General features: G+C 44.7%; 2 protein-coding genes across 16 annotated transcripts in view; one reads left to right on the top strand and one right to left on the bottom strand.

Moving 5' to 3' along the window:
• pik3cd (phosphatidylinositol-4,5-bisphosphate 3-kinase, catalytic subunit delta) overlaps positions 1 to 4,563 on the top strand; it is a 63,875-nt gene extending 59,312 nt beyond the window's left edge. For all 9 annotated transcript variants that reach the window (XM_069183737.1, XM_069183735.1, XM_069183731.1 and 6 more), the window contains exons 21-23: positions 401 to 546; positions 1,238 to 1,370; positions 1,457 to 4,563. In XM_069183737.1, the coding sequence (XP_069039838.1) occupies positions 401 to 546; positions 1,238 to 1,370; positions 1,457 to 1,591 (414 nt within the window). In that variant the 3' untranslated portion in view covers positions 1,592 to 4,563. The remainder of the gene's footprint in view (positions 1 to 400; positions 547 to 1,237; positions 1,371 to 1,456) is intronic.
• Positions 4,564 to 5,920: 1,357 nt separating this feature from the next.
• Positions 5,921 to 22,550, bottom strand: part of clstn1 (calsyntenin 1) — a 40,642-nt gene continuing 24,012 nt past the window's right edge. For 2 of the 7 annotated variants that reach the window (XM_015337134.2, XM_015337136.2), the window contains 14 exons: positions 21,158 to 21,307; positions 20,755 to 20,940; positions 20,386 to 20,634; positions 19,759 to 19,883; positions 18,403 to 18,559; positions 17,663 to 17,713; positions 15,987 to 16,144; positions 15,158 to 15,306; positions 14,001 to 14,227; positions 13,418 to 13,588; positions 12,103 to 12,248; positions 11,393 to 11,528; positions 10,058 to 10,242; positions 5,921 to 9,952 (listed from right to left, as the gene is read on the bottom strand). In XM_015337134.2, coding sequence (XP_015192620.1) covers positions 9,758 to 9,952; positions 10,058 to 10,242; positions 11,393 to 11,528; positions 12,103 to 12,248; positions 13,418 to 13,588; positions 14,001 to 14,227; positions 15,158 to 15,306; positions 15,987 to 16,144; positions 17,663 to 17,713; positions 18,403 to 18,559; positions 19,759 to 19,883; positions 20,386 to 20,634; positions 20,755 to 20,940; positions 21,158 to 21,307 — 2,285 coding nt within the window. In that variant the 3' untranslated portion in view covers positions 5,921 to 9,757. The remainder of the gene's footprint in view (positions 9,953 to 10,057; positions 10,243 to 11,392; positions 11,529 to 12,102; positions 12,249 to 13,417; positions 13,589 to 14,000; positions 14,228 to 15,157; positions 15,307 to 15,986; positions 16,145 to 17,662; positions 17,714 to 18,402; positions 18,560 to 19,758; positions 19,884 to 20,385; positions 20,635 to 20,754; positions 20,941 to 21,157; positions 21,308 to 22,550) is intronic. The other 5 variants (XM_015337135.2, XM_015337137.2, XM_015337139.2 and 2 more) reach the window with 3 other exon arrangements.

The following is a 22,550-nucleotide window of genomic DNA, read 5'->3' on the forward strand; positions in this document are numbered from 1 at the left end:
CAATGTTCCTCCACCAGAGGGAGCTGTGGCTCTTCACCTGTTTACCAGTTCCTTTTTTAACTCCCCTTTTCTTTAACAGAATTAAACTGCAGAGATTTTCTTTCTCCAACAAACGCTTTAATTAACTTACCTTTCTTCTGTGAACATACCCTTTGAAACTCTTTTTCTAGGAGTATTTCTTTCCTTAAGTATTGCAGGGTACAAAATAATGATTCTGAAGTGTTATATATTTCTGAATTTGGATCCTTTGAATCAGATTTAGGTAGAAATACGTACTGCTAAAGATCACAGGAGGTCCTTAAAAATTGTGAATCCTAAAAAGCTTAAAAGGAAGGCATATTCCATTGATGACCCGTGTGTGAACCAGACGTTTAGTTTTGAATATTTTTTTTCGGATCAGCTCTTCCACATCGACTTCGGACACTTCCTCGGTAACTTCAAAAGCAAGTTTGGAATCAACCGGGAGCGCGTGCCGTTCATTCTGACCTACGACTTCGTCCACGTCATTCAGCAAGGCCGAACCAACAACAGCGAGAAATTCGAGAGGTGAGACCGCTGACAGTGTTATATTCACACGCTTGCTAGTTGACAATTTTTGTTTCTCATACCAAAGTAGGCGATGCATGCTCTTTTAATCCTTGCATAATTATGTGAATCAATAACGATGCACTGCGTTTAGGTAAACCCTCAGGGTTCAGTCAACGTATTGAAGATAACATTTCTGGATTTTGGCACTTTTTTGTACTTTTTAAGAACCAAACCAGTATTTTGAACTACCAATGAGTGGCAGAGAGAGAAGGAGAGGGCGTGGGTCAAGCCGATACCAGCATGCTTGTTTCTGACAGACCAGGGGCTGGGCCTTGGGGTGGCGTGAAGGTCAGGGACAGAGGTGTGCTAGCTAGCTCTGGATGGACCGGGGAGGCACAGCGGGCTGGACTCTCCGTTGGCTATTTTAACACACGCTGGCTGACCTGTACACGACATCCCCGTGCTGCAGGAAGGGAGCAGCGCTCGTGCAGCTGCAGTCTGGCGCCCTGCCCGCAGTCCCGGGACGAGGTGCGCGGTGCCCCTCCGTCAGGGGCCGCTCGTTGGAAACCCACGGCGCTCAGCGCGGAGCGGGCCTGGATATGTTTCTGTTGACTCCCGACCGGGATTGGTGGGATGCTCAGCCTGCGCACACCCCCTTCGAGGCAGCGCAGGGAGAATGACCGGCAGGTTTCTTGTCTGTGCCCCTCAGGTTTCGGGACTACTGCGAACAGGCCTATAAGATCCTGTGCAGGAACGGGACGCTGTTCGTGAACCTCTTTGCCTTGATGCGGGCAGCAGGACTTCCTGAGCTCAGCTCCTCCAAGGACATCCAGTATCTGAAGGTAAGACGCGGTCCAGCGGGCCGAAGCCTGCCCACCTCGCCCCTTGCCGGCCGCGCTGCGTGCTGACCTGTGCGCCTGTTTTGCAGGAGTCTCTAGCCCTGGGGAAGACCGAAGATGAAGCCCTAAAGCATTTCAAAGTGAAGTTTAATGAAGCTCTGCGGGAGAGCTGGAAGACCAAAGTGAACTGGATGGCTCATAATGTAGCTAAAGATAACAGGTAGAGGAGGTGGGGTGTGAAGCAGAAGGAAACACCAGAGCTCTTTCTCCGAGAGATTTAACTTGTGCAGCTAGTGTTGTTGGAAAAAAAGTATAATACAGCATTTTTTATTTTTTTCATTTTGTGTTCGAGTCAACCACTTTTTTTAACTGTACAGATGTTTACAGATGAGGTATAGCTAAGCAGGATGAGTAGGATTGCTCTGTTATTTACCAGTCCACAGGACAGCGTACATTTACCATGACCAAAGTGAGGTATTGTTTCAATACTTTGAAATCGGAGTGGGATATTGCAACATGTTGTGTGACTTGAAACATCTGGAAAAAAATCAAACACTTGTAGTGTTTAAAATTGTTTACATCCTTAATGGATGTCATTTTAAGTTCTATTTATTTGTAATCTTATTGTGTTTTGTTCTGTTTTACATCGTGTACATTGTCATTGTTGGCACTTAAAGTGAAACTTCTGAAGTGGTTCTGTAGTGGTGCACTTTGAGTTATAGCCAGTGAAGTTTAATCTTTACGAGTTATGGAAAAACAAAAGAAAATCATGGTTTAAAATCATATGTAGAATGAAGCCTTGCAGTATATGAAGTTAATCTGATTTAAGTCAACGCTCAAAACTGAGGGCCTGAGAAGTTGGCCATTAATTTAGAACAACCTGAGTACCATTGCAATCTGGGACCTCACATTATCAAATCAAAGTCTATAATACCATATTGAGCGTAACTTGCGTAAGACTCCCGTGTCCAAGATGGCTGAATAACAAATCCCAAAGTGTTTCACATACAGGAGAGGACCCACTTCACACAAGGTTGAAGTGCTACTCTGCCTGGATGACACACAGCAGCCATTCTGCCCCAGCAGCTCCACTGCACAGCAAGTCAGGGGTAGAAGGGAGAAATTGTGTTGCCAATTTAACTAAGGGTGAACTTTACGGAGGCCCGTTTGTGGAAGTCCAATGATGAGAGCCTGAAAACTGGGCTTCACACCCATGTTCTTACATTGTCATGGGATCTGTAAATACCTCAGGTTACTGTCTCATCAGAAATAGGGCACCTGCTTCTGGACAGTGTTCCCGGTCGCCACACTAGGGCATTGATTTGGAAATTCGGATCCAGAGGCAGCCAGCCACTGTCCCATGAAAATCACAGCGGAGATCTGTTTTTTTTTTTTTTCCCCTTAGAGGTCTCCCATCCCAGCAGTGAGCATGCACAGCCTTGCTGAGCTTCTGAGATTTCAAGAGATTTCAGGCTAAAAGGTGGAAAACTGCTATGAATTACATGAAAGAATCATAGCATGTGCAATAAAGTGTCAATTCCACAATATCTAGGATAAGCCATGCAGGAAATACAGTGATCTAATGAGGGAAACTTTGGGACCTTTTGAAATGTTAACTATTGCAGGGAACACAGAATGAATAATAGCAGCAGATACCATAAATATCATTAGAATCATGACTTAGGTTCCATGCAAAATTATGAAATTGTAGAAAGATCCTGCTTAGATCAAACTGCATTATGATGATTAACTTATGCATTTAAAGGTGGAATTGCTATTCTATTGGGGCACTACTGGGGAATTTGAATACTTGTTGTTGAAATGGTTTAGTAGCTTGATGGGAAAATGAGAGGACTGAAATACAGATAAGTCGTTTTCATTCACCTGTGACTTTCACCATAGTTGAAAGTTCGCAGTATACAGTAATATTCCAGATGTGCTTTGTTATTCCTCAATATGGTTTTTAAATAAAAATATATCTAGATCTACTAGATGGTTCAGAAATGATGCCTGGCTACATGTGTTTAGGAATGTTACATATACATGTAAATTTAGCAGTATTTCCATTGTCCACTTGGGCAAAGGGTCCTGTGTGCCACATTTCTGTGCAGTTTCGAACTCATAGCTACTAGTCTGCACTCATCGGCATTACAGTGGGCAGCCCAAGAAAACCTCTTTCTGCAGCACATCCCTGGGCACGTATAATTGGAGATCCCTTCTGGTCTTGAAATGGGACTTTTAGAACAGGAGTGATTTGGTCTAAGCCAGAGTGGTGCAACAGTCCTGGAGGGCTGGTGTATATACAGGTCTCGGTGATGAATGCTGCCGAACCCTTTTAAGTTTTGAACAGAGAAGCCTCTGTGGGGACCCGATCCAAAAATTCAAAATACCCCCAGCAGCCATCTCCAAAATAAAACATGAAACCCAAAACCAGAAGACATGTGGAAACTACATGGAAGTGATGTTGAAAATTGAGACTATGCCTTTATACAGAGGGTGGTGGGAGTGTGGAACAAGCTACCCAGCCATGGTGTCAAAGCCTTGGATCAGTTTGCTTTAAAATTCAAGCACCTGCCTGGATGGACTCAATAGCTTCCCCTTGTTTGTTTCTTCATTGAGTTACAGTGGCTCCCAGGTGTCACACCTTTAAGGAGACTTGGAAAACCTACAGGTACATCTGGATTATAATAGACCCATAAAGGTCTTACACAATTACTGTACTTGAAAGTTCATGCTCTGCTGTTCTCATCACCTGTAGTGCGGTAAAACAGTACCATATGGGTGTAGGAGCTGCCAGGCCGTGGCCTGAGATCTGAACCAGCAGCGGTTCGGTGTTGAAATACGTGCTTGAGCCTTGCTGTCACTGCACCCTTTCGAGGCGCAATAACTACTTTCAGATAGTTTTCATTTTAACAAGAACAAAGCAGCAGGTACCACCATATTATTGTTTTGTTTAATAACTTTGGTCTGGTTAGCCCTGTAAAAAATGCACTTGAGCATAAAGCTTCAATATTTGCATTCTTGCAAATTTATGTGTGCCTTTGCCATACCTTTGGAAATGTAAAGGTATTTTATCTAATATATATATACACACACATGTATATACTCAATGGTTATAATGAGCAAATTCCCAGGTCCACCTACAAATACAAATGTTTACAAAGCATGTACTGTAATAAAATATTCAAATGCTTGATGTGAATTGTGACTGATGATGTGCTGTTTTTTTCTACAAGTAAAAGTGGTTTTAATGGAAGCCAAACTTATGAAGTTGATGCTGTCAAAGTATAAAATTATGTCTGTAAACTTTAAATAAAGAGCCACTTTTTCAAAAAAAATCTTGCCCGTTTCTCCTGTAGAGGAACATGGGAGGTACGTAGAAAAGGGTGTTTGCCTTTAAAACAAAACTGTGTCTTGTTTTGTTGATTTGAATTTATGTAGACCATAAGAACTTTATGCCAACACTGGTAAGGTTTTTTCTAAACATGGACTAGTGCAGGTGTGTCAGTATTAAACAATGAGGCAGCCTAGCCTCAATATAGTTAAAAGAAATAAGCGGCCATTGCCTATTTCAGAGAGCTGTACACTGCAATACATTATTAAACCTGATAATTGGCACACTCCCTGCACCAGTGTTATAGACTGAAACCCCTTTTGGAAAAAGAGACCGTACCATGCCCAGCTAGAACGCTCATACAGTTCAGCAGGCACCACATGACATATTTTAACACGAGTAACAAAAAGAAATGAGCTGCATCTTCATGAATCCTCTGCTGCCACTGAGCTCTTTGCTTAATTGCATCTTGATTAGATTATTTGTAGCTTTTTTTTTCAGCTCACAACACGCAGGAGACCTGAAGAACCCCAAGTTAAAAAGCTGCCTCCAAACAGCTTTAGGAATAATAATAATAAAAAAAAAAAATCAGTGAAATTAATTAGGTCAGGTCAATCAAAAGCTCAGTGACGTACTGGAACTAAAACCAGCAGGAGTGTGTGTGAGGTCTCAGGACAACTACCGTTGTGCCCCTGCCCAGTGTAGCTGTCAGCTGTTTAAAGCTGAAGAACAAGGAGTGGGAACACACCTGCACTGAAGCGCTTCTTGGGTCATACAAACGTTTCCCAGCTCAGATCTTCGTTTCCACCCTTGCACAGCCCTGTCCTTAACAGGATTCATGCAGAATCTTCTTCAAAAAATCTGCAATGCAAAATGCCAGTTGAGTCATTTTTTTTCTCATCTGTTTCCCTTGAGGCAGTGGGAGAGAACATGATGCTTTTCGCTCTGCCTGTCCCTCAAATTCTGAAGACGACTTCAGTGAGAAGAAAATAATTAATGGAAGACAGCCATGTAAATGAAATTATTTCCATCAAACTGCAAACCAAAGGAGGGAAGTAAAATTCATGTAATTTGACTCTTAAAATATCGGGCAAAAACATCTTATTTAAATAGCTGTTATCAAAGGTAGGTAAACTGTCTTACTGTACCTTAAAAATGTGAGTCTTAAAATCTTCTTGTTCTGCTCCAGAAAAAAACAGATAAAATAAAGACAAGCTACTTTTTTCCATCTCTTTATCCTTTATTTTTTTTTAAGAGCAAGCATGTTTTGCCACAGTACAACCCTGGTAGGTCACGAAGTGAATGCTGCCCCACCAAATACATAGTTCCCAACAGTCGTTAAGACATTCGGTCCTTTTCCTTTTTACGGCAAAAAAAACAAACAAAATAAAACAGATGGAAGGCAATCACACCACAGGAAACGTGTAACTGCAGCTTGTAAAGATCTGGATCATTTAGACCTACTTGAAAATCAGTAGTATATTTGCAATGAACTGTTTCACAATATTTAAACTGGTATAACCCCCTAACCCAACCCTTTAATTCTATATGGTACTTAACACAAAAATAGGCTTGAATAAACTGTATGCAAAGACTGTGTCTTAGTGTCCATACACACACATTTCAGGGGTTCAAAGAAAAACCTGGTCATGTCGGGAATATTAATCCCACAGAGCACAGCAGAGATGAGCATACCTGACATCAGAGAAGACGGAACTCTGACACAATTTGTTTGTTCTCCTTCAACGCGAATTAAGTTGCACCTCAGACTGAGAAGCATTTGGGGGAGGGTACCCTTCTGATGCAGTATTCCCAACGCAAAGGACTTGGCTACGCCCAACGCAGAAGATGGCTACCTAACGAATGAGCTTCAGCCGCTTCCCAAGGGCCTTCAGCTTCAGTCCTGAGGGCCGGGGACAATTTCACCGTGAAACATTAAAACATCACGAAATCCTGAGATTTGGACAAATCTCAATACCCGTCGGTCCTCAAGGAACTTAAGTTTCTCTAACTGAACAGATTACCTTCTTAGCAGATCAATAACTTGCTCAAGCGTTCTCAAATCTTTAGAAATGTGTAAATAGGAGATGACACGAGCATCATTTTTATATTGTCAGAGTGTAAAAAACAAAAATTTGGTTATCACAAATCCCCATACTGAATGTTGAGCAATTATTATTTCTTGGTCGTAGAGGGAGGAGCTAATAAAAATAGCTGGCTCTTTCATTTTAAGCACTATTATTGATATGAATTTCACACAGCCTTGCTCACCCATGGCCTCTGCAGTAGGTAAGACGCCTATACAGTATTTAGTACTGGAAATGCATTGCAGCTTAAGAACTGTTGAAACACCTATTACCATATACAGATTTGGAAAATGTATACCCACGTTTGCTACATATAGCATAATGTACAACGTCTTCAGAAATTTGTCAAAACATGTTTTAAAGTACAATATCTAAAGATGACAGCATATGGAAAGACCTAATTTTTGTACACTCCAACAAGAACACAAGACACCTATTTGAGACGATTAAAAACTTTCACTTTTGATAAAACTAGGATTTTTCATCATTATGAGTAACGTAAAAAATAATTAAATAAAACCAATTCCCCGGATTTGTTAAGAAGCCTAGCATTTAATAATTTACAAAACTATAAATCCGCCACAACTAAAACCATTTGGACAACTTGTTTTGTCTAGAGCTAAATTAGTGTTGTGAAAGGGCAAAAGGCACTCCCCATACCAGTGAAAGAAGCAGAAGTCTGTGATCGAGTTTGCCTTCTCTCTCCAGGCTCCGTTAGAAAACGGGGAGAGCCCTCCAGAAACTAATTGTGTGTGTGTAACCTTCATTTTCCCCAAACAACAATTCTACAACACAAGCTGCATCCTATTTCCAAAAAGCCATGTTGCAACCGTGTAATCTGAAACAGTCAAAAACAAAATCTTCCCAAACGTACTTCTGAAATCTGCTCGACAGATCTACTCGCCATCCAGGGCTCGTTACATAGACAAGCTTGAGAAATTAAAAACCCACCATACCCGTCGCCCACTTTCGATCCTGCTACAACACCGACCCTGGTCTTGAGGAGCCCCAGTCCAGCAGGTAGTACAAATCAACACTAGATCCCATTTCTAAAAACTTGGACCAATGGCATTGTGATCAATAAAGCAGGAGATTTAACTGTACAATTTGGAGATTAGAGTTTAGGTCTCTAAAACCCCTTCAGGCCTTAAAGTTCTCTCATTTGAACAGACCACTTGCTCAATTAATCAGAAAATTACAGTTGTTTACAATTTTTAGAAACAGGGGACATACAGCATACAACTGTACTGGGGCTCTCCAGAAACACAAAGGGAGACCTCTAACTTCACCACTATTTATTTCCCTTGTAGTTTCTAATTCATCCTAACCCCAACCTCTCCCACTGCAGCTAAACATGCTTTCACAAACCTGCATGCAGACAGCAGATCATTTCAACATTAAAGATGCCCATACCGCTAACAAACAAGGCCTTCCAGAAACCCGTTCCAGGTTCTGAGAACAATAAGGAGTAAAACAGGTAGCATTTTGAGAAGAAAAAAAATATATATCTTAAAAAAATCATATTCAACAAATCTTCCAAATTCATTGTATAATTTTTATACTATTACCAGAAGGAGCACAAGTTTACCAAATGTAAACATATAGTTTAAAACAACTACAGTACAGTTTCATGTACAAGGAATATATATTTGTAGTCACTGGAAATGTAGAATGACCCAAGATTCATATTTAAAATCTCTCGCTAGAAGAGCGTCTGGCTGCAAGCGCACCTGCTGAACGAATCCTTCCAAACCAGGAATCGCCCGGAAGTTCCCACTCCAGTTTTCCCACAGTGAACCTGTGAGCCGAGACGGAACCATCAAGGTTTTCCGATGGGGAAGAGAAAGGCGACGTCGCCCACTTCCAGTCCATCGCCTCCTTGCTCCCGTACAATTGCACAAAACGAAAATAAAGGATGCAAAACCGTACAGCGCTGTCTTCACGATCGGACAAATGCCAACAATATGCCACTGTTATTTTTTCTTTTTAAAAAGCAGATACAGTTAAGCCATCACGTGTTTCGTCGTCGTTTTTTAATTTGCACAAGCCTGGTGAATTCTGATTAAGTGTAGCATCTAAACTTTCCCAACCCCACCCCCAACAATAAAAATAAACTACACTCCAGTCGGAGAAACCTCTTGTCATGGGTTTCTTTCTCAAAAGCACATTTTATACAAGCATGACGAAAATTCTTAGCCAATTTGTTCTGAAACATGCTATAGTTGTAGTGACAAGTATACTACAGAATATAGCGCACCACTTTGTATATTGGACCCAGTCTTCTAATCCCAGTCTTCACTACCACATTGACTACTTACATGTTCTTGCTGTATTTACAAAATATTAAAAAGTAATTTATTCCTCTACATTACTGACCTCATTGACACATTTCCCATGCACTAGAAAGAGAAACAAAAAGCCCAGTATGAGCAGTCAGTACTGCCTCACCATTTTCGTCTAACGGCAGAGAGGAAATGCTTCTTTATGCTGTCGTACACAAAAAAGACAAAGAAACACATGTGCAGTATATACCCATTTTTTCTCTTTTGTTTTGCAGAGATGGCAGCGAAGAAAAGTGCAAGGTGGTTTCTTATGTGGAGTCAACCAAATGAAAAACCTAGAGGCCAGGGCAAAAGTCTGTAGAGAAAAGAAAAAAAATCGGTGATTGCCCGATTATTGGGATGCCGAGTGTGGCACCTTCTACTTTTATTAAATACGACTGTACTAGAATAAGCATGTGCCATGACTAAGCAAACCTTGGCCACTAGATATTAAAAACTTAAGCAGCAACACCAGTCACCACAACACCAGATTTTAAATTATTTTGTCTTGAGTGGAATTTTCTGTACACCATGGGTCCTTGCAGCTGTGTGGAATCCTGGCTGGTGGGCCAGGTGTTGTGTGTGTGTGTGCGCATGCGTGTGTGTGTGTGTGTGTGTGTGTGTGTGTAGGTGTGTGTGTGTGTGGGGTCAGTAGGTGAGTGTGGAGTCATCCCACTCCAGCTGCTGTTGTCTGCTGCCACTCTGCTGGCCCTCCACCCCTCCCTCCTCCTCCTCGCTGCTCTCCGACTCGGCGCTGGTGATGTCGTCCTCCTCGCCATCCTCGCTGTCCTCCTCTTCCTCCTCCTCCTCCTCCTCCTCGCTGCTGTGCTGGTCCTCGTAGGTCTGGGCGGGAGAGACGACGGCGATGCGGTTAACGAGCTGGCCTCACCCCACTCTCTGACACGCGCTGGCCGTGGAGAGGCGCCCACGGTCAGGCCGAGCCCTCACCTCCATGGGGTTGACGGTGATGGTGAGGGCGGAGTCGTCCCAGTCCATCTCGTTCTCCTTCCCGCTCTCCTGGTCCCTCACGGAGCGCTGGTGGGCCGCCCGGATCCGGAACACGCCCAGGATGATCATGAACACCAGGAAGCTCACGCACACCACGATCACGATGGTGGCGGCGCTGGGCACCACTGCACGAGAGCAGGGCGAGAACAGAGGGCACTGTGAGGCGCTCAAATCACACCGAAGCTACGAGCACGTGTGCTGCTGAGCCCCGATTCGGAACAGCTCCTAGCTTCGGGTCTTATTTCTGTAGCATTTTAAGAGCTGTTGAGACTTCCAAGTATTACACTCGCGTGTTCCTCCGTAACGTGGTGTGTTTCAGTCTACACACTTCTTTTTTCTTATTGAGGTCTTTGATAGGTGTGCCTACGACAAAAACTCTCGCTTTTTACGGGACATTACAAACTTAAATATCAGTTTAGTAACTGGAACGAGGTTAGTCACTAAGAATGAAATAAAAACACCTCAAGTCAAATTGTCTCCCTTCCTTTGTCCTGTTCTTGTTTTACAGGGGTTTTACAGGAAACAGATACCCACACATAGCAAAAGGGGAAAGAAATTGGTATTTTACAGAACGTAATTAATACTTGAGGGCAGCAGGGGTAATTCTGGTAAAAAGGATGTCCTGTGTGCAGCTCAGCTGTGTACTGGGCATGGACAGCAACTCTTCGCGCTGCTGTCGATTTAGATGCACCAACACACCGGGACACACTTCAAGAAAGTGGTTCTACTTATTTTACATCAATGCAACTTCGTCTTTCCCAAATGTTTTGTCAGCCTTGGTCAGTCACCTACTTTAAGTTTCTACACCGTAAATAACACAGAGGTGTGTGCAAGCTGAGCTTTATTTCGAAAAATAGAATGGGTCTGTATGTATTAGACTGATGGCATGAAAAATTGCATTTAAAGTAGAATGTTAGAGGGGGCTTCTAGTCATTTTCCCAGCTCATATTTCTTACTACTGATCAACCGCCTACAGGCCTGAAGAACTTCTGCAGTATGTTCTGTTAAAACTTCATCTTCGAAGCCCACTTTTTAATTGACTTTAATCCTCATACAATTCCGTCAAATCACTTTCAGAACCGACAGCCTGCCGAAGAGCTTTCCTTTGGGCCACGGGGTGAGGGCTCATTTCACGCAGTTCAGCAATCTGCCGCCGACAGATAGTCGGCCTCAGCCTTCCGATTGCCTGGAAGCAGTGACCTCAGAGCACGCCGGGCTGTGGGTTCTCATCCACCTGCTGCAATCTGAACGACTGCAATCTGCTGCAGGCCGTACCTGAGGACTGAGGGGCTGTGACCAGGTTGTGCCCCGACAGGTCCACAGAGGCATGGTAGACGGGGTTGATGAACTGAGGCTGGGCCATGGCGTTGTTCGGGTGGTCAACAGGGTTGGCTGTGTGGATCACATTGACCTGCAGCAACAGCCGGGAGTAAGAGCAGGAACTCCCCATGGAAGCAGCACAACGTGATCTTATCATGGGATACACACTCTACATACACACTTCTTCGTTTTTATACTGTACTGTAATCATGTGGAGACATAATATATTACCAATACCCCCTTCTCCACATGCATTAAAAAAAGAAAAATAGTAAAAGAAGGGGGCATGCACAGAAAATCAAAATAACAGATGAATTTCTTTCTACTGCTGCACCTTTGTTACTTTTCCATCACCTAGAGAAAGACTCAGCACATCTCTGTCATTTTGGCCATCTTTCTGCAAATATATGCTGGCGATTTCTAATGCTGTAATTAATTGTTGCCCAGGGGATACACTTCACTCACAGTGACCTTCCACATTTGAGCACGTGACCTGCCCGGCTTCAAACCGTTTCCAGGGATTTGTTCCGTCAAATGCAATTCCGACAGCTACCTCTGTATTGGTTAGCCTGAGGGTTTCCATTTTCCGACCTACAGCACCATTCTGAAACCCTGCACGGGCCCCACACTTCCTCCTCCTGTGACGGACAGGAGCCGACTCCTACCTCAACCTTGAACTCGTTGCTGATGTAGCGGCCGTTCAGCTCGGAGCAGACCAGCTTGAACTTGCGGTCGAAGAGGGACTCAGTGCGCCAGTTCCTGTAGCGGATCTGCTGCAGGACTTGCTCGTAGTTTGCCATGGTGTCCACTCCTATGAAACAGAGGTCAATTTTAATTTCAAACCGAAAAATACTTTCCAACAAACAGAATCGTTCCAGACACGAAATGTGCTTTTTATTTTATTCCCCCCCTTTAACGCGTTACAGAAAAGAGACTTCTGCTCTGGAATGAGCCCAGAAAACCCCAACCAGATACATTTCAGGGCTACTTTACGGACAGGCTGAAGAAACTGAACTTTCTCAGTCCTGAAAAGAGAAGACTATGAGGGGACCTGATACAAGCATTCGACATCCTCAAAGATGCTGACAAAGCCGACTCTCCGGATTTCTTTCGGACAGTGAAACACCAACCACAGGTGGAGAATACACGGAAGTACATTTAAAACTGAGAACAGGAGGCACTTCTTTACACCAAGGGTTGTGGGAGTAGAGAACAAGCTGCCCAGCCATGTTGTTGAAGTCGTTACCCTGATGTCTTTCAACGAACAGCTGGCCAAGATCCCCAGATCAATAAACTACTACCAAATGGGCTCTTTGTGCCCAAGGGCCTGCTCTTGTTTGGAACCAATATATTTACCCTCAGCTGCTTTCTTCTCTTGCCCTCTTTCTGTTGCTCCTTGACAGCATCATGTGCAGCCCATTTAGGACAGCACACACACCCGTCTCAAACTGCAGTTCTATCCTATGCAGTCCTATGGGGCGGAGCGGTGGCTCTGTGGCTAAGGATCTGCGCCTGTGGCTGGAAGGTTGCCGGTTCAAATTACGCGGCCAGCAGTGGAATCCTACTCTGTTGGGCCCCTGAGCAAGGCCCTTAACCCTAACTGCTCCAGGGACGCTGTACAATGGCTGACCCTGCCATCTGACCCCAAGCTTCTCTCTCCCTGTCTGCGTGTCTGTGTGACTCATGGAGAGCAAGCTGGGGTCTGCGAAAAGACGAATTCTTAATGCAAGAACTTGTACGTGGCCAAAAAAGTGATCTTATCTTATCCTCTTTCACCAGGGTGATGGTGTTAATGTGTAATAGAACACTGTGACCAAGTCTTGTTCATCAATCTGCCACTGCAGATTGCTAATTTCTTGGCTGCAGCTCCATAGACAGCCAACACCACTATATAAATCAACACTTAAGAGGGGTCAAGAGGAAAGGGTTGATAATACACAGATGTCCATGATGAAGTGTCGGTAGTGAAGCAGCATTGACCTGTGATAATCATGCCCAGATTGGAGCTGCTCATCTCCAGCCCCCTCTGCTGGATCAGGGCCAGATCCACCTCCAGAGACTCCTGCTCGGCATTCAGCTCGTCCCCGATCACGGTCACCTCGCATGTGTCCAGGTTATGCATGATCTCTTCCGAAACCACAGACTCTTGGACTGAAAAGCAGCAGCAAACAAAAGAGAACCGGGATTTCCATCATAGGTCACATACTCAAAGGTGCCGAGCCATCTCAGAATCAACGGTTTCTTGAAACTTTCAGGAAAATGTTTGAGGACCGTTGCAACCTCCAATAATTAATTTGGGCCTGGCATACCTTCTAATTTTGTAGGCTCAGAAGGGAGCTATGACAAACCTCATTTGAATTTAGAACTAATTCAACCCGTGCGAACCACCCATGGTATTTATTTTTAAAAAGAAACAAGTCTTTTTTGCTAATCACTCCAGGAAGCGTGTTCACTACAAAAGGCTTTTTTTTATTCAGGGCTGGGAAAGGATCTCCACCCTGCTGGGTCACACGGCTGCCCGCCTGTCCGGGCCAGATGGTGCGGCCTAGCCCCACGGGGTTACCTGTGGGGTCCTCCTCGCCCTCGCCCTCCAGCTCCACCTCGCGGGTGATGGTGCTGACGATGCGCAGCTCGGGGAAGAGGGCGACCCCCTCGCCGCTCTCGAACTCGGAGGAGGAGCGGGCGAAGTGGTCGATGCCGCTCAGGCTGATCTTGGGCTCCTCGGGCTGCAGGACCATGACGTAGCCTTCGGCGTCCGGGACGGAGATGCAGGTCTCCTCGTTGAAGCACCTGGCTCGCGGGGGGGACACACGGAAAAGCTCAGAGTCCCACATGGGAGCAGATGGAGATTCACCTTTCAGACACCCCTTGCTTTCGACAAGCTGGAACGACACTGTCCCTGGCTAATGAGTGCTCACGTACATATTCCTGAAGGGGTGGGATTTAAAGGGAAGCCGCAGTTCCAACTTCTCAGACCGGTAATTAAATCTCAGTAACAAAATCAATTCATTGGCAAACAATTTACAAATTTCAAATTAAGCACAGAAACGGGAACTTTGTGATAGTACTATAAGGCACCATGCTGTCCCAAACCCCGGGTCTTCCCACAGGCGAAAGCAAGAGTTTCCTCAAATTGTGACAAACCTTCCCTTCCTGCTCACTAGTCACTGTCAGGACTAACGTAATACCACGCACGAACACAATAAATTACAGGTTGTGCAGCAGACGTTTCACAACAGAAATGTTCCAACAGGATCTCCATGCGGATTTGACAAATAAGTAGTATTTGACAGCAATACCACCTTGAAATCAAGAGCAATAGTTCTTTTGGATTGAAAGAGATGCATTCACAAGCCCGCTTGTTTACAATGCAAAAGGGCCGCAACACGGCACCGGCCGTTTTGTTGTCTCGTTCTGAACCGCAGCACATGGTGCTGAGCACACCTGGATCTTATGCAAACTGGAGGTTTTACAAGTTACTGTAGTACATTTTACTTTTATTGTGGTTTGAAAAGCACTCCTCAAATAATATAAAAATAGCGTTGCAGTTCCTCTTTAAACAAGAATGGAGGCACGCCCGATATTTATAACACATATTTTGGATTCTCTAGTTTGATAAATATTGCCCTGCACGCCTACGTATCCAGACGCGTGTGTATACACGTGCCCACAGCGCCACCATGTGGCCGCCAAAGTGAGGCCGACGGCAGGGGGACGTACTTGACTGTGGTGGTGACGCGCAGCCGTCGGATCCCTGGCGTGGGGAACTGGCGCGAGTTGAGGTAGGAGACGTGCTGCATGGCCCGGTCGAAGCTCTCGATGTCGTCTCCCTCCATCACCAGGGAGGACTGGCTGGGGCTGAACTGCACCTGAGCCAAGGACACGACATCAATGCCCAGCCATCAGCCCCCTGCACAACCCGATCTGCCGAAAGGCTTCACCCTGAATCTGCTCTTTGCAGGGTGACAGACCTCTGTCGTACGTGACAGTTTGGGGTAACGGTTTATTCTCTCTGTAAGGCTTCCAACGCATGTGCGGTGATCGATCCTGAACACCCACTCAGGGTCATCAGAGCTTGACTGGGGCTGTACTCAGATTACAAGAACCCTCTGAGAATGGTTCAATGCCAAGAATTACAGGAAGATGGCCTCAGAAAATTGCCACGGTCTTAAAATTAAAGATTCATTTCACACCTTTTCTGAACTGCATTTCATGCATCTGACTTCATGCATCTCCCGACACATTCATTAAAGCTCTTTTAGTGGGAATGGGAAAAAAACATATATCAGGCTATGGAATGGGTGTACCAGAGGCTGCTGAAACTGCTCTGTTTTTTACACAAGTGTAACTCATCCAATGAAAGGACCACTTGTGTGAGGAAAAAAACCAAACCCTTGCAGCAGATGACAGCGAAGCACTTTGGTTTTCAGAAGAGAGAGTGGACAGATTCCAGCTGCTCCGAGACCAGCACACCCTGGGAGCTCTGCACATGCTATGGACATGCAGTTATCTGAATGGGACATCTCCGACCCCTGCAGTCACCACTCACCTTCACACTGCTACCCACTTCGTCAGGGACCTGGATGTCCAGGCCTTCTTTACAGGTGTACAGACAGTCAATGACTTTCTTGTTGTCCAGCTTCCCAGACCGGATCATTAAACCGGCGAGGTTCCCACGGAAGAACTGGGTCATGCGCACACTGCCACCTAGTGGCCAACAGAGGAAAACGATATCAGTTAAAACCAGCAGGAGGCACATTTCTGCTCGGTGACAACAGGCATGCATGTCTCCACATGTGGCAGATGACGAAGGGTCATGCAAAGTTAGTGCTTCGGCTCTCGGGGGCAGGCTGCCAGGACGATGGATGAACTGAAAAACAGACCTTCCTTCATGCAACGTTTTGTTTCCAATTCGCAAAACAAGCTTAAAAAAGAAAATTAAATAAAAAAAATCCAAATAGTGTGGCAGCTGATGTCACAGTGTGATGGTGAACAGGGACAGGATTTTAGAATGACAAGCAAAATTAAGACCCATTGAAAAAACAAATATAGGTGATAAAAGGCACATAAAAAGATATGATATTAAGAATGAACTTGATTTCTACACTATAAAACCTTCTGAAGATAAAACTGAAAACGACACAGTTCTTCTTTCATAAGACAGAAGAAAGTTACTAAAACACCTCAGACTAATATACAGACATTCCTGCAGTGATCAGGATCTGCATAAGCATGTGCATGTTTTGCAAACTCTCAAACTGTACCGCACACTCGCAACCAGACTTCTCTTTAAATGCACTTTAACAGAGAAACGTCTAAATTAACTATGAAACAATCCAATGCATTTCCAAATCTAACAGATCCTCTTCATTTCCAGGGGCTCATCATTTATGACACATTCTCTATGGGAGATATGGGATATAACATTTGCAAAACCTCACAAGTAAACATCTTTAAGGTCAAAGTCTTTGCATATCTTGGGCTACAGTGACTTGTGGAAAGATGAGCCTGGCGTCTAGAGTCACCATCTGGCCCTACATCAACCAGACACTTTCAGACAGGACTGTATTTTTACCTTATTCTGGATTAAAGCACAAATGCTGAACATTGCTAAATGGAAGACCCTGCAAGCATTACAATAAGTCTACAGCATTGCTCACAAAATCCCATTTTGTATTTGCATTATTTCTTTCATGAGACCTTTTTGTTGTTACTCCCCTCAGGCATGAATTAACAGAGGACAAACTGGAATTCCGCTGCCTGAGTCACACAGACTCTTTGCAGGACATCAGTACTGTCGATCAGCCCTTCAAGATGGTCAAAGGGAGTTTAAGCCCCTGACGCACCTCTGCTCCATTTACAAGTCCATCGGTGAGAACTTGGAGGTAACATGCAAGGTGGAAATCCCACCTGCATCATTCCAGAGCTGCACAGTACCACACAGGCCACATTAAATCAGGAGTTCTCCCTAAACGGTAACAATCTACACACCCCAGTTAGATTACTAATCTTACTGTGTTTTGGCAGTGAACGCACAGAATATTCTCACTTAAGAATAAAGACATTCTTAAACACGAAAAAGGATGGGGAACACAACACATCAGCGCACGATCAGCAGGCAGACAGGCAGGGCTGAGTAACAGTGATGGCAGTCACGCAGTGACGGCGTCATGCTGCGCTCGAGCGCGTCAGTAAGCACAAACACACAGGAAACACTCCAGCAACCTGACACAGCCTCAGAGACAGTCTCAGTGTCATTCTCATGTCCTGTCAACTCTGCAGAGAGGCAAGACAAAACAGGGACAAAGGAAGGTTGGTCAAAGTTGAGGACACGCCCGTCTTTTTCATTTGACGTTAGAGCGAAGGCCAGATGTGTCAAGATCTTGACGTTTGGTCTCAGTGCAAGACCTACCAGGTATGCAATAAAAAATGGGCCTTTCTCACACAGTAGGAAAACTCAGCACCAGATGCAGCACTGCAACCCCAGTGGAGAAAGAACTAACTGCAAATACGTTTATCACTGAAGAGTCCACCACACACTCAGAAACCCGCATCCTGAAACAGCATTAGGACATGCTGCTAGTATTTGATACTTAAAGCAGTTTTTTCCTGGTTAATCATATTCCTCCATCCCAGTCTATACACAAAGCAGAAATGGGATTAAATTCTGTCAATCAATTGCAATGACAAAAAAGTAATGCAAAGTTAAAAAATGTAAAAAAACACATCTTGATCAGTGACATTTCCACCAGTTTTACTGTAATAATACCAAAGCAGCAACATTGAAAATCTATCTGGCAGATTCACAGGTATTCACATGATCACACTGAAAGGTCAGTGTCAGGCACGGCCTCCTCATTTTGTTTCTGCTGTTTGCAGAACAGCATTTCCTATTTTTCCATACAGTAAAAAAGCCCTTTCCTGTCCGCCCAGTCTGCCAGGTGAACTCCGGCACCGAGGTGTACCTTGCCAGCAGGCGCCCACGGTCAGCTGCGTCTCGATCTTGGATGCGTGCAGGGGGTAGTCCTCAGTGACCAGGAAGGGCTCGTACGAGACGCCATCCACATACAGGGACACGCCGGGGACATTCAGGACGTAGTGATGCCACTCTTTATCGCACACCTGGGGGAAACAGAGAAGTCAGCCCTATCGTCACCCAAGAAGGCGGTCCTCCTTTCTACCCACAATCCTTTGCAAGAGTCAGAAGAAATGTATAAGCTTCGCAGCACAAATGTCTCACTGCTTTAAAAGCAAACCTGATCTTTTAAGGCGGTTTAGTTACTCTTGGCTTCTGTGTTATATGTATTTTTGTATATTTTAAACATGGCATCTTAAATACTTGACGTTATGCTGTCACTAAGTTTTAAACAGGAAAGGAATTCTGACAGGTAAGAGTTGTCTAGCTGGTACATTCCTGTCAGTGGAACAACTGCACAGTATATCTTACATTGCAGCTCTGGCCAGTGATAGGAGTCTGTTCTTGCTTTGTTGCGGCTGTCAGGTTAATATTTTGAGCCCCATCTTCCCAATAAGAATGAAACGACCAAGTGACCCCAGACTACTGCAATCAATGCACCTCAGCCAACTCGAGAGCCCTGGTGCATTATTAAAAAGGTCACTTTAGCTTTCCTTCCCCTCCAGCTCAGTGTAATCAATCGAAGAAGCTCAGGGAAAAAGATCAATTTTTAAGATTCCAGCCACAATGTTGGCTCAATTTTTTGTGTGCAATTTGAACAAATCCATTTGTCCCGAGAAAGAACTATGGGATAATTATGTCATTTTTCAAGTACGAAACTAAAATATAATCTACAGTATTTCAATATTTAATATCCAACCTTTAAACAAGCTTTAATGCAGCTTGTAAGCTAACTTGTGTATAAACTACAGAACATGTGCACAACAAGCATTTAATAAGAGTAAACTGGCATAAATGCTGTTTCACCTTGCTGCCGTATGCATGCAGCAATTTAAAACATTTCCCCCCCTTTATACAAAAAATATGAATGTGCCACTCAATTTAGAATGGAGGACCCATTACCCATTTCATTTTTTAAATTTTGCAGAAACATAAATACACATTAGGGTGCTGCAGTATCTTCAGCGAACAACCCAGTGACTCAGAATTCTGCTCTAATCACTGGAGGTGCCAGACGCAGAGGAAACAGCCTACAGTTCCTGGCAGTGTGACTGTCCAGAGACTCCAGGATGGCATCATGGTTGTCAGTATGCCTGCGAGGAGGGTGCACACCCAGGAGGAGGCCTGGACACGGGGCTGTTAAAAACTACACCAGGGCCTGGGCCGACTCCTCTCTCTCCCTCACCTGGTCCAACTTCCAGTGGAACTCGGCAGGCTTGTAGTTCTCCGTCTCCGCGGGCTCCTGGCGGAACAGGAAGACGAGGCGGCAGTTGTGCACGTAGAGAGAATAGTGATGCCGGTTCATCTCTGCTGGGGGGAGAGACAGCACAGTTCAGAGCAGCGTTTCCCATGCAGGGGGCTGTGAGGTGCCCCCTGTTGGCGGGCCGAGGGTTTGATCAATAATGAGCGGAAGTACTTAAAAATAACATCCCCGCACTTGTGTGGGACTTATGCACTTTTCTGGACACTCCACTCAAAGCGCTTTACAGGTAATGGGGACCCCCCTCCACCACCACCACCACCACCAGTGTGCAGCCCCATCTGGGTGATGGGGCAGCAGCCAGAGTGCGCCAGTATGCTCACCAAACACCAGCAATCAGTGGGGAGGAGAACAAGCAATGAAGCCAGCTGATAGATAGGGGTTAGACTGTTAGGAGGCCATAACTGGTAAAGGCCAAGGGCACACTTTTATTAGAGCAATATGAAATGAAGGGTAAAATGACTGGGCCTTTCTGACTTTCATGATATAAAGCTGTAATAAACGGATAAGAGGTGACTACACTTAAAGGGCACAGACACACTGTGCACGCACCTGTCTTGTCGGAGTTGCAGAGCACAGTCTCCCTCTCCTTGGCTCCGGGGCCGTGTCTCATCCACACAGAGATAGTGAAGGGCTCCTTGAAGCTGGTGGTCACCACACCCTCGGGGATCTTAATGGACTGGGTGCCATTGAACTCGAAGACCTGGTCACTGTCATGCCCGTTGTCAGTGGGCAGCCCTACCGTCCAGTTTGCTGTGCTGCTGGGGGCTGGGAGGAGCTCCACTGTGCCAGAGCTGGCCCCTGAAATTACAGCAGTGAAGTAATTAAGAAGGGAACAAGCAATCAGTCTGCGGACAGAGACAGACATGGATTTGAACCGGCCATTGATAACGCGACCACAGAGAACAGCAGAGCTCTTACCACACAGCCTGTGAAGGGACTTCTCTGAGTAGGTGTCTCTGTCACAGCCTTTGCCAATATGGTTGGTCTCCAGTTCAATATGAGCCTGGATGGACGTGATGGGCTCCTCGCAGGTCTCCAAGTGCATGCTGGGAAACAGGGCTAGGCTTCCTGTGCCTGGCTCGTACTCGATCCTCTTACTCCAGCCTGTGCAAAATGACCAGGGTGACGTCAAATAACCCCAAAGCCAGTCATTCAAAGCGATACACGCTTTACAGAACGGACACTTCAGCCAAGCCTCAACTTAATGCAACTTAATGACTCGGCACCATGTGCAAAATTTCATCCAAAATGTTCTGGCAACAAAACTGGAGTCTAGCATGGCGACAAAATGGCTCAGCAATTGGCGAGAGCTGTGCAGTACCTTGCCACCCAGGTTTGCAGGTGGGTTTGATGTTTATTTTGACGAGGACGTCCTCGGATGCTCGGTTTTTGCCACAGTCGTAGGCGGTCACAGTCAGTTTGTACAGACGCTCTTTGCTGTAGTTCAGTTTCTCCGTGTTCTTTATGTAGCCTTATAAAGCAGACAGAAAAGGACAGAAAGTAGCTCACCATTAATCGCACTCACCCCTTTGCAACTTCCTAAAGTTAGCTAAAGAACAAAGCCTACCTGCAGCTGAGCAAGCTCACTTTGAAAAGACAAAAGGATACACAGCAGGCAGGTAACATAAGAAATGAATAGAATAAGAAATGATAAAGAATGCATCTGATAAATGCAAATCGCATGTCAAAGTAACAACACTGCAGGTGGTGTCTTTTGGGTTAACAAAACAGAACTCCCTTCTATAACAACCAATTGGCTTATCGCCCAACAGGTGTTACAAACCCATTTAATTCTTAAAAATGAAGCCAGCACTCCACTCCGTCACCTATTCCTGCAATGTAGGCACTACTTTAGACAAGAATGGTGGGAGTGTGGAATAAGCTATCCAGTCATGTTGTTGAAGCTAATACCTAGCCTCCTTTCAAGAAACTTAGCTCATTTAAATATTAACTAGCAAAAGTGTTCGAAAGACCAATGGCCTCATCTCAGTTTAAACTCTCTTCAGATCAAATCAATGTTTAAAATCTAGCTCAAATTTACCACTTCCAGGTCACTACAGATGACACTGAAACAAAGGGGTTTTCCAAATATCAGAAGGGTATACTGGAAGAAGTAATATGTGAGAAATATCTAGGAGATTCTGCAACCAGACTGTGGATAAATCAATTTAAATCAAAGAGACACTTACACATTGCCGTTATCATTACATCATGACAATTACACTTGTAATAATGAAAATATTACTAGTGACTGGAGTATAACACTTATTGTTTTCAGTGTTGCTCACCGCTCTACAAGAAAGACTGCTGTTTATAGAGGCAGTAAAACAATAATAACCAAATGTATTTCTGGCCTGGGGGGAATGTGACAGGCAGACAGACTAAGACAGCTGAATCATTTAAGACAGGAACAGAAAATATGGTGTAGGGACTTCATTCAGACATTCACATTCCTCAGAGGTAAACTCAGCAATCCAGGACATCAGTGACATTAAGCTTAGGCCCACTCAAGATGACGAACAAGAGGACTGTTCTCCTCATTAATGTCACTGAATCTGACTCTGTAAGTTGCCTTCATAAAGGAATGGATGATCCTTAGTTCACTGCATATCAAACTACTGTAAAACACCAGGCACAAAATGGAGCACACACTGACACTTCAGTATGCAATAGTCCAGCTGTGCTCAATGTGTATTTGTTTACAGCCTGATGCA

This window comes from Lepisosteus oculatus, chromosome 25 (assembly GCF_040954835.1).
Source record: "Lepisosteus oculatus isolate fLepOcu1 chromosome 25, fLepOcu1.hap2, whole genome shotgun sequence".
NCBI classification, from domain to species: domain Eukaryota; kingdom Metazoa; phylum Chordata; class Actinopteri; order Semionotiformes; family Lepisosteidae; genus Lepisosteus; species Lepisosteus oculatus.